Raw genomic sequence first — 11,099 nt, 5'->3', positions numbered from 1 at the left:
AGGCGGGGCGGGGCTGGGAGTTACGTAGCTGCCCCGACAACGCGGCCCTCCCCGGCACACATGAGGCGGAAGCGGCGGCCGGGGCTGTGGCCGGTGATGGCCGGCGCGCTCCTGGCTGTGCTGGCCCTGTTCTGGGGCTCGGAGGTGGGCTGCGGGCTCAGCGAGCGGGCTGCGCGCGGGGTGCTCCTTGACGGATAGCGGGGCAGGGGCCGGAGGAGCGCGCCTGGGGGCGGTGGTGGGGACGGGGCTGCGGTTCTGGCCCACGTAGCGCTGGGTGCAGGGGTGGTTATGGCTTTTTACGGGCCCTGGGCGGCATGGTGTACTGTGAGCTGTCCCTGGCAGCGGGTTGGGACTGGATGATCTTAAGGTGCTTTCCAACCCTATGACTTACATAGCCCTTCAGAGATAAATGCGTACGCGGGGTGATGCTTTTATAGGGGCTTCCGAGTAATAGGCTCTGCTTAAATGAAGGCGAATTTAATGATACCTGGGGAAGTAACTTTGCACTTCCTACTGTCTGATTTTCTCCGTGCTTAAGTACTCTCGGTTTTCCTTCGGGATAGTTTGGTGTTTCTGAAGCTGTTTGTGGCTCTGTGTGGTGAACTTAGCCCTGCTTCTAGCAAGGCACTTAACAGAAAAGTTAAATGTCCCTGGGCCCGCAGAGTCACCACTTGTTAGTTCGGTCCCGATCATTCAGTTTCAGTGCTCTGCTTGCAGCTGTGCTTAGCTGCCATTCTTCTGCTAGAAAATAGTACAAGTGCGAAGATTATAGTTTCCCATTATCCTTTAAAATATATACATTGACCCAAGTTTTGCCTTTCCTGGTATCTTAAGCTTACCCATTTCCAAGACGTGGTTTTCCTTGCTGACCTGCATATTCCTTTTATTCGGATTTTCTTACTCTCACATCCTTTTGAAGTTGTTACTGATTCTGTTGTGGTTGGAACTGTCTCTACTATTTTCTTCGCTTTGGAACACGATTTACAGATAGTATTAGCAACATCAATGTAAGAAATTTCTGGCAGTGTTTTTTGCCTTCTAATTCCAGAGCTCCCAAATCCAAAGGATTTCTTTAGCTAATTTCCAATTTGTTGAAATAATATATCTTCTTAATTAAAATTGAACAAATCAATTTATGCTGCTTCAGTATACAGTTGCTTTCTACTGCTGGTTATTCTGGTCTCACTGTCATGGAATTTATCAACTACTCAATATTTATTTTGTATTTTCAGGTTTTGAAAGCCTTTGATTATGTCTCTCCTTGGAAGGGACAGCAACAGATGTACAAGTTGGACATAGGCTGGCCTAAAATTCCAGAATACTTCACTGGCCAAACATTTTGTGTTGCTGTTGACTCTCTTCATGGTTTGGTCTATGTGGGACAAGTGAGTGAGAATATTATAGTCCATTATTTGTTTTTCTACTGTAATTTTGCCTTTAAAGTTACAGGTGTAGATTAAGATATATATGTGTGTGTCCATGTATATATATATGAATAATTATTTTGTCAAAATTAGTGAAAATATAAGAACACATATTTCTGCTTTGTTCATTTTTAAAGCAGTTCTGTCACCGCATTTGTTTGTGCTTTTATAAGCGTTAAATTTCTGTGGTGCGAATGCATGATTTAACTTAACTGAGTCACAGTAGCTTCTTAACTGCAAAGTAAAATGTGATTCTGGGGCAGCTGAATCTTCTACTTTTTCAGCCTTTGTCCCATGAAATCAAAACCACACAGCTCTTTAGCCAGTTACAGTAACTGCAGTTCAGTTATTTGCTGTACCCAGTTCTATGTGTTGGTGTCCCTAGGTCACAGATGAAACATTTTCTCCATGGCAGGTGGTGGGATTTAATTATAAAGCACAGTATGAGCACTTGGTGCTGTGCTACTAATAAGTATGGTTACAGTTTTTCATGCCTGTGTTACGCTTGTCATATTTTTTAACAAGAACATAAAAACACAATTCAAAATGAAGACCAGCATAGCTGCAGGAGCTTGGCTGCTCTGAAAGCTGGACTCTTGATTCAGGTTGAAACTCTAGAATGAGTGGAAGGATTTGCATGCTAAACTTAGAACCTTCTTCCTCTTTCCTTTTCTAGATGGAAAAAAGTGAGATCTAGCAGACAATCTCAGGAGATTCTTACAATTCATGAAGCGCTGTAAAAAACTTACAAAGAGGAATTTCAAAACATGATTACTTGATTAATACGTTTTCTTAATAGACCTTTTTTTGTCTCTTTTTGCCTCTTCAGAGGGGAGACAATGTGCCAAAGGTACTTGTATTCTCAGAGGAAGGCTATTTCCTTTACTCCTGGAATGATACAGTTGAAATGCCCCATGGTATCTTTGTATTGAACACCGCAACAGATAGTTCAGTATGGATCACAGATGCTGGAACAGGTATGCCTGGTGGTAGTATTAGCATTTCCTTCCCCACCTAATGCTAATGCTGCAGATACTACTTTAAACATCTGTCGTGGTTTAAACCAATCCACACAGCTCGTCCACTCACCCCCCACCCCGACCCTCCCCACTCCCGGAGGGATGGGGAGGAGAATCAGGAGAATGTAACTCCCACGGGTTGAGATAAGAACAGCCCAGTAACTAAGGTATAACACAAATCACTACTGCTACCGCCAATGATAATATTGATAAGAGAAAATAACAAGAGAATACGATACCACTGCCGAACGAGTTCGACCCCCCCGAAGAGAGAGTGTGCCCTTTGGGGTAACTCCCAGTTACCTCCCTGGGCATGACGTGCTGTGGTATGGAATACCTCTTTGGCTAGCTTGGGTCAGGTGTCCTGTCTCTGCTTCCTCCCGGCCTCCCCTCGTCCCCGGCAGAGCATGAGACTCACAAAGTCCTTGGCCAGAATAAACATTACTTAACAACAGTTAAAAACAATCGGTGTTGTCAGCTCTCTGCCCAGGCTGGAAGTCAAAACACAGAGCTTGCACCAGTTACTAAGAAGGAGCAAAACGGCTCCTGGTAAACCCAGGACAACATCTCATTTAAGTCTTTCAAACAATGCTGAGGCAGATTGGTGCTTTTCTTGCCATGAACAAACTTTTTGGGTGCTGTACAAAACACTCTGAAGGTTTAGGATTTGTGCTGTGTGTCTGCTTATAGCTTCTGAAGTTAGTAAGCACTATCCCCACCCCTGCCAAGAGAAGAATCAGGGGAAAAATAAGTGTTCTGGATAGACTTATTGTCTGTCCTAGGTCTGGTGACTCTAAACCAATGGATGAATATTGTAGCCTATGCGGTTACTAACCCACAGTCATATTCTCACTATGGAATTTTGTCTATTTGATTTATTAATATCACTTGTGAGTATCAGGAGATTTTCAATCTTTGTAATCAGTTGTATTCTTTTTGTTTTTCTTGTTGGTTTTTTTTTTTTTTTAATTCAGGGAAATATGGGCACACTGTGAAGCAGTATAGCCCTTCAGGTAAACTTATGCAGATCTTGGGCACGCCAGGTAATGCTGGTTCAAGTTTGATTCCCCTGCAATTTGATCAACCAGCAGACATCTTTGTAGAAGAAACTGGAGATATTTATGTTGTGGATGGAGATGGAGGAATGAATAACAGATTGCTCAAACTAACCAAGGGTATGGAAAAGTAAACTTCTGCAGTAGCTGACCACTGACAACTGAATTTTAAATAACAGGGCTTGAGAACACGTTTAAGTGAGAACCAGGTAGGGCTGTCATTTAACATTAGTTTGAAGACTTCGTTGAATCAGATCCTGTTTTGTTGCTTGTCACTTCAGGAGAAATCTCCTATTCATTAACAACAAAAGACTGATAAGATCATAGAATCATAGAATAGTTAGGGTTGGAAAGGACCTCAAGATCATCTAGTTCCAACACCCCTACCATGGGCAGGGACACCTCACACTAAACCATCCCACCCAAGGCTTCGTCCAGACTGGCCTTGAACACCACCAGGGATGGAGCACTCACAACCTCCCTGGGCAACCCATTCCAGTGCCTCACCACCCTAACAGTAAAGAATTTCTTCCTTATATCTAACCTGAACTTCCCCTGTTTAAGTTTTAACCCGTTACCCCTTGCCCTGTCACTACAGTCCCAGATGAAGTTTCCCTCCCCAGCATCCCTATAGGCCCCCTTCAGATACTGGACGGCTGCTATGAGGTCTTCACACAGCCTTCTCTTCTCCAGGCTGAACAGTCCCAACTTTCTCAGCCTATCTTCATACAGGAGGTGCTCCAGTCCCCTGATCATCCTCGTGACCCTCCTCTGGACTTGTTCCAACAGTTCCATGTCCTTTTTATGTTGAGGACACCAGAACTGCACACAGTACTCCAGGTGAAGTCTCACAAGAGCAGAGGGGCAGGATCACCTCCTTCGACCTGCTGGTCATGCTCCTTTTGATGCAGCCCAAGATACAGTTGGCTTCAGTCTTCAAGAGAGAAGGCTAAGGAGGATTCATATTGCTGTCTTCGGTTCTATAATGGGAGAGAAGAGAAAGCCTCACATTTCTTGGAGGTGCATAGTGAAGAATAAGGAACACTAAGTAAACAATACAAGAGAGGTCAATTCCAGCTTGATTTTTGAGGGAAAGGCTCACAGTGAGGCTGAGCAGACAGTGGATAGTTTGTCCAGAGATGATGTGCAGTCTCCACTCTTGGAGGTGCTCAAAACTTGACGAGTAACCTGATCTAACTACAGAGTTGGATTTGTTATCAAGGTTACTCCTGCTTTGAGAAGCAAGTTGGACTGGATGATCTTGGATTTGTTATCAAGGCTAGTCCTGCTTTGAGAAGCAGGTTTGCCTGGATGAGGTCTGGAGGTCTTTTATACTTAAATTATTCTGTGGTTCTGTTTAGCTTGCTCATATTCCCAAGTTAGATGACCAGTGTTGGTTAGGGCAGTGAGTGTGGGGTCTGCACTTGTCTATGGTTGGAAAAATGTGGAGGAGCTAATTTTTCCTTTGTACTATCATAAAACAAATGGTTTCGTAGTATCTGTTTTGCAAATTGGTAAACTGTGAAAATTCAAAACTGACTCAAAACTGTCGGGTAGCAAATGTAAAAAATCAATTTAGTAAGCAAATTAATGTCATAATCATCCAACTATTTATATTTTCTCCCCTTTAATATCGTATTTAACAGAGCCTTAGACTATGGCTCTTTTATAATAGTAGCTACATTTCTGTAACCATAATCCTGAAACCATGAATAATAATCCAGTAGTCACTGTAGTAGTTCCAGTATTGCTTGGGTTTATGTGTCAGGAGGACTGTGTTTAAAAAGTCTGAGTTTAGAAATGTCACCTTTTACAAATCAAGGTAGCTCTGCAGGGAATGACTTCAAGGTGGCTTATTTATTGTTTTCCTGCTGTGTTTTATGTTTTAATTTGATTTTGCATGGTTCTCACTGTTTAGATTACAGAGAGATATGGATGGCTGGAGCAAATGGGACCGGCATTGGTCAGTTCAAGATTCCTCACAGTGTAACAGTGGATCCTGTTGGACGGGTAAAGAATAAAGAGAGTTTTTTCATCTTCCAACAGACTTGTTTACATGTATTTGAGCAAAACAAACTGTATTTATTTTTTAATTGAGCTGTTGTGATCTGGTTTGTTTTATGGTAGTTACAGTTTTCAGTGTGATGGTGGGCATGAGCTGAAGTTTCATACTGCAGGTCTTACTGAAGTAGTTAACACTTCAAGGTTAACACAGGGCCTCTGACTAGTGGTTATATTGTCAATGTCCATGCAACAACAGGCTATTCTTCCTGCAGTTTCTAACAGGTTGTTATTGTGAGTGTACAGGAGAATTATGTTCATCAATAAATATCTACCCAAGCACATTTTTTCAGGGGATTTAATTTCATATTTGGAAATTCTAAATAAGCTTAATGTGATAGTAAGCCTCTAGCTAGATTGTGGACATCATACCTTTTCTATATGCAGCTCAAGCCATTCAAGAGTCTACTTTTGTCAGATGTTAATCTTGGTCTGGCTTTTGCTCTGCTGCTCTTGCAGTCGCTCCTTAATCTGTTTTGAGGAAAATTGATAGACTAAAACATCTTAAATCATTGGTTTGAGCTAATTCTGCTGACGCTGTCAGAACCAGAATAAGAAGCATATATAAAAATCACTTCTCTGCCAAAACTGACAGGGTGGGATAGAGAAGGGGAGGCACATGGTTGCTTCACGTGAAAGGGTAACCCTGAGTATATATGTTCAAAGACAGCAATTGTGATGGGCTCTGATTTTATTGCCAGCATAGTGTTGATCTGCCCCTGTTAAAAACAGTTGTTAATCCCTAAAAGAATCTAAGGGAATGCTGCAGTAATGTGTCTCTTTAAAATTGTGATGAAGGATCTCAGATGAACTTACTTATTGCTCCCTTGTAATGAATTTTATTTATCAGACTGATGGGCTGTCAACAGTTAAAACTTCAATGATTGTAGTACAAGAGATGCCTTCACTGAACTGTCTAGTGGTATTGCTGGCTTGCGACAGAGACAAGCTCTACAAAACTGATAAGACAAAACATGCTGGAAATGCTCTTGGTGTTTAAGTTGCTAGATATTTAGAGTAGTGTTAGGCTTATCAAGACTCTTTGCAGATGCAGTCATCATAAGCCTGGGTCATTGGCATGAGACTACTTTTGAAAAACAAATGGTTAGCAAGTGACAGATCAGTATCTTGAGAATTAAATAGTTAATATGTCCTCGCTGTGGAGTAGGAATCCTATGAAACATATCCATATCACAGCCACAGAAATGAAGAGAAGGCATTGATTTCTCTGTTAAAGTAGTATAAAGTAATTTGTGTATATTAACTATGTGGTGGTTTTGCTTTATATCTGGAAGTCAGATTTACTTATGTTCCTCCCTATTTAAAACTACATTCTTCCAAGGTGTACCTCTTTTTTACGATAGGATACTTTGCTCATGTAAGAAAGTAATGCATTTTGTTCCATCTGTGAACAGCCATTATTTCTGTTCTTAACAGGTATGGGTTGCAGACAGAGACAACAAAAGAATCCAAGTTTTTGACAAAGTCACAGGGGAATGGCTTGGGTCTTGGAGCAGCTGTTTTGCAGAAGATGGACCCTATTCTGTCAGGTATTGTTGAACAGTTCTTTTGGACTTATGCAATTACATAAACAAGCTATATTCTTAATGAATTAGAATGTTAATTTTTAATGCCTGATGCCAAGGAATAACCAGTTTAACTAATAGAGCACTGGGCATAAGGATACTGCACAGCAGTATCTTGAGAGGGAAATCCATGGACCCATGGATTTGAGTGCAGGACTGGGAACTTCATTTTAAAGTTGTAGTGTGTTGTTGAGCTTACTGTTGCAGCTTTTACAGGAAGAGGGATTGTCTTAAATAGGCTTATTGTAGTATAAAGTGTCTCAAGAAACAACAATGTAAAGAAGCAAGGCTTACAAGTTAATTCTCAATGTTTCATTGCATTTAGTCTCTTGTAGCCTTCAAAAAGTTGACTATTCAGGTGGTTTTGTTTGTTTAGAATCACATGGCTGTGTTAACATGAGATGTCATGTGGAGTTTATAGTTCAAGATACATTTCTGTCTTTCACAGATTTACTGCCGATTACAAATACCTAATTGTTGCTCAGCTGAATATCAACCGGTTAGCAATCTTGGCAGCACCACTGGTTGGCTCTATTGGGGACTGTGTTATGATCCAAACAATCCAGCTGGCAGATGAAACCAAACCACACCTTGTGGATGTAGACATGAAGAGTGGAGCAGTCTACGTTGCAGAGATTGGAGCCCAGCAAGTACAAAGATATATACCCTTAAGCTGATGGTTTCCTGCAACTGTCGTGGCATAAGTTGTGTGGTACATAAGACCTATAACCACATTTCCTTGAGCTTTCTGTAGCTTGTGTTTCCTCAGACAAGCACAGAATACTGTACTTCTGGAACACCAGAGATAAGAATCTGTCCTAACTGTTCTTCAGTCCTGGAGAAATACTTGGTCTTGAGCTGTTACTCATTTTAGCAATGCTGTGGTGGCTTTTGCTTTTATTGCTGCCAATTGTAAGATGACTTTGATAGGCATCTTTATTTTATTATATAAAACTTTACAAACACAGCTGCTGTTCTTAAATGTATAGGGTCGTCCTGGGGCTCCTCTACATAGCCTGCTTGTGTTTGTTGTTAAATGAAGGTCAGAACTGTCTGAAAGAAGTGTATACATGTTTTCCTGGGAGGTAAGCACCTCAGTTTAATATTTCTTCACTTCTGTTTTGGTTGGTTGGTTGGTTTTAAATCATTGTGCTGATACTGTCCAACACTGAGTACAGGGGGGCATTATAATGTTGAATAAGATGTTGCTGGATAATGGTGTCAGTGCTGATACTGGCATCTGCCTTAAGTGGTTAATGGCATAAGCATTGAAATCTAAACTTTCATCTCTAGCTAAAGTGGTAAAGTCTGTAATAAGCTTATGTTAAAGTGCTTTGAGGCACTTCAAACTAAATTAAAACTATGTGCACAGCAGCCAAGTACTGGTTCTTAGCTAAATCAATTCTTAACCTGATTTGATTTATATCAGGATGAGTTTTCTGTTCTGTGAGATTTCATAGTGGAACATACTGAAGTTCAACTCATTTGAGTTCCTCAAGATAAACAAATTGCAATTTACTGGGAGAACTTTAATCAGCATTAGGACGACACATGATATAACCCCCAATTTCATGGAAGCTCTCTCAGTTAACAGTGGCACATCTGTTTTTATTTGGGGATTTTCAACTGATTTATATCCAGAACTTTATCAACCCCATTAATGTCTGCAGTTAAGTTTCTTACACTATATCATAGCAGATGTCTCTAAGCTCTGTCCTAAAAAAAAGCTCCCAGTCCAGAGTGGTTCTATTCTCTTTACATGTTGCTACAAGGTTTTAAGTTAGTTCCATTTATAGCACAGAGGGAACTGGGTATAGGAAAATGGGATAGGGAAAATAGCATGGCAGAAATGAGATGATGAATAACTGATTACCGCTGTAAAGCTATAGACCCATATTCCATATTTATCTGCTAGCTCTTCAAAGTATTTGGGAGGGTTTTTTGCCGTTTCCACACACATTTATTGTACGGTGTGGACTATTTTGATGCTAATTACCAGCTAAGAGCTCCTGATTCCTTTTCTACTTCCTTAGAAATGGAGTATGGAAAATACAGTGATTCTGATGGGAAATACCCACTTTTGTGAACATTATCAAAAGCAAGTGCTTCTTAACTTGGCACATTTCAGCTTCTGATCAGAGATCTGTGGGTCAGCAGATGGAGAAGTCAGATTCGTATTTTCTGTGGAAACTAAGCTGTGGAGCCTGATGGCCTCATTTCAGTACTCTTGGAGATTAGTGCACTAAGTTGGAATTCTTTGTTGTTGGTTGCATCCACAATACCAAAAGCAGATTTTTATCTGGCTGCCCTCACCCAGGTCTGAGAACCAGAACTCCAGGGTTCTGCACTAGCAAATTATGGTCCATCATTCACATGGTCTTGAGTGAGAGCTGGTAAGCAATATTTATTAGCTGAAAAAGTGGCAGTACTTCCTCTAGACCTAGATGCATAAATCCACATTGCTTTGCAGTGTGTTGTGTGAATTTTCTAACTAGCTCAGGGATCTCTGCTTTATGTGCAATGTAGTTCTCACCTACACAAGGTGAATTCATTTTTGAAAATACCGCTGTGATAACATTAAATGTATTTTAACATCTCCAGGTGGTGTAACGGGTCCAGGCATATACATCCTTCCTCACCACATCCTCTCCTTATTTATTTTTCCTTCATCACATCCACTAGAAACAGAACTCAAAGCTCTCTAGGAACATGCTTCTGTGTTCAGTAAAGGAGTAGTGTACTTCTGGATGTTGATGAATAAGTTACCCCTACAAGTTTGTTTGCTCTATGGAACTGCTCCCAAAAAAAGTGCATTTTTACAAGGGCTTTTGCAGCCCCTAGAAATGGGGAGCATTCATCCAGTTCTGTCTGGCTTTAGTGAGGTGCCCAGGGCCAAAACGTGCCTTGCCTATATGCATTTGGGTATCTGTGATAAGAAGGGATGCTCATTATTAACTTGTATGAGATGCTTAGACTTCTTTTACCTCTGTGGCTATGACCAGAAAATGATTGATTTGTGCAGTAACTTGCTAATTCTCTAAAGGTTTTCTTATGTATCATCTTGAAACTGGTTTCTGAAAAATTGCATAATAGGATAATTTGATAAAATAAATTGAGAATTTCCCATTATGAAAGGCTTGGGTGCTTTATTTCTGTACTAATAGCAACATTTTCCATTGCAATGGATTTTTTTTTTTTAAATACTGGGTCATCAGCACTTTAATAAGGTACGTAATAGTTTCTGATACCAACATTCGAATGTAACCTAAAATTCCATGTTATCTTTATACATTACTCTTTCTGTGGCCCCTCTCTTCTGCTAACTTATGTATCAAAAAAGGCAGATAAATTTCATCCAGATGTTTTTCTCTGAGCAATTAGGAAAATAGGATGATGAGTTATATAATGCCAAGTATAAAAAAATACTTGAACTGTATGAACTTTTGACACTAACAGGGAAATTAAAAACACACTAACAAAGCACTTCTTAATACAGAATAAGGTTTTATTTCCAGAAAAGATTTATTGAGCAGCCTGTGTAGTTTTTAGATCAAAGGTGACTTCTCTATGGGTTAGAAATACTTGCACAAGAAAAAAATACAGTATACAATGCACAGGTATATCTGTAGGTCTGCTCGTTATTGTACATTCACTGCCTTAAAGTGGTTATATTAACCTTTTTGAAGCATGAAGTAGTTATCTTAGTGGATACTTTCTTAACAATATGTAACCTGAGAAGCCTTCACAAGTGATCTATCCCCAAGAAGTGTTTGCAGTCACTGAAGTTGCTTGTACGAAACATAAGAGGGCACCAAACCCCTGCCAATGCTTGGCATACTCGGTGTAGCAATATATTAGCAAATGTAAACAGCTGGTAGTTTCTGTACAGTTGGAGTAAGTCAACAAAGATAACGAATTATTCCAGACTTCCTTTCTGTTTTCAAACTGGACTGA

The 11,099-nt window shown here is 40.5% G+C and overlaps 1 protein-coding gene across 1 annotated transcript; it reads left to right on the top strand.

The window, feature by feature from the left end:
- The first annotated feature begins 2 nt into the window (after nucleotides 1–2).
- NHLRC3 (NHL repeat containing 3) lies at nucleotides 3–10,279 on the top strand. The gene is made up of 7 exons (XM_065678345.1): nucleotides 3–144; nucleotides 1,233–1,385; nucleotides 2,254–2,401; nucleotides 3,418–3,618; nucleotides 5,417–5,508; nucleotides 6,997–7,109; nucleotides 7,594–10,279. Exons 1-7 carry the CDS (start codon nucleotides 61–63, stop codon nucleotides 7,820–7,822), a joined length of 1,020 nt encoding a protein of 339 aa, XP_065534417.1. The 5' UTR covers nucleotides 3–60; the 3' UTR covers nucleotides 7,823–10,279.
- The last annotated feature ends 820 nt before the right edge of the window (nucleotides 10,280–11,099 follow it).

Source organism: Lathamus discolor, chromosome 4 (genome assembly GCF_037157495.1).
Source record: "Lathamus discolor isolate bLatDis1 chromosome 4, bLatDis1.hap1, whole genome shotgun sequence".
NCBI classification, from domain to species: Eukaryota; Metazoa; Chordata; class Aves; order Psittaciformes; family Psittacidae; genus Lathamus; species Lathamus discolor.
Note: the sequence above shows the minus strand (reverse complement) of the source record. Positions and strands in the feature narration are given on the sequence as shown.

Coding starts and splice junctions, on each gene's coding strand:
- NHLRC3 (XM_065678345.1), top strand. CDS start 61: ATGAGGCGGAAGCGGCGGCCGGGGCTGTGGCCGGTGATGGCCGGCGCG. Junction 145..1,232: donor CCCTGTTCTGGGGCTCGGAG/GTGGGCTGCGGG, acceptor TTGTATTTTCAG/GTTTTGAAAGCCTTTGATTA. Junction 1,386..2,253: donor GTTTGGTCTATGTGGGACAA/GTGAGTGAGAAT, acceptor TTGCCTCTTCAG/AGGGGAGACAATGTGCCAAA.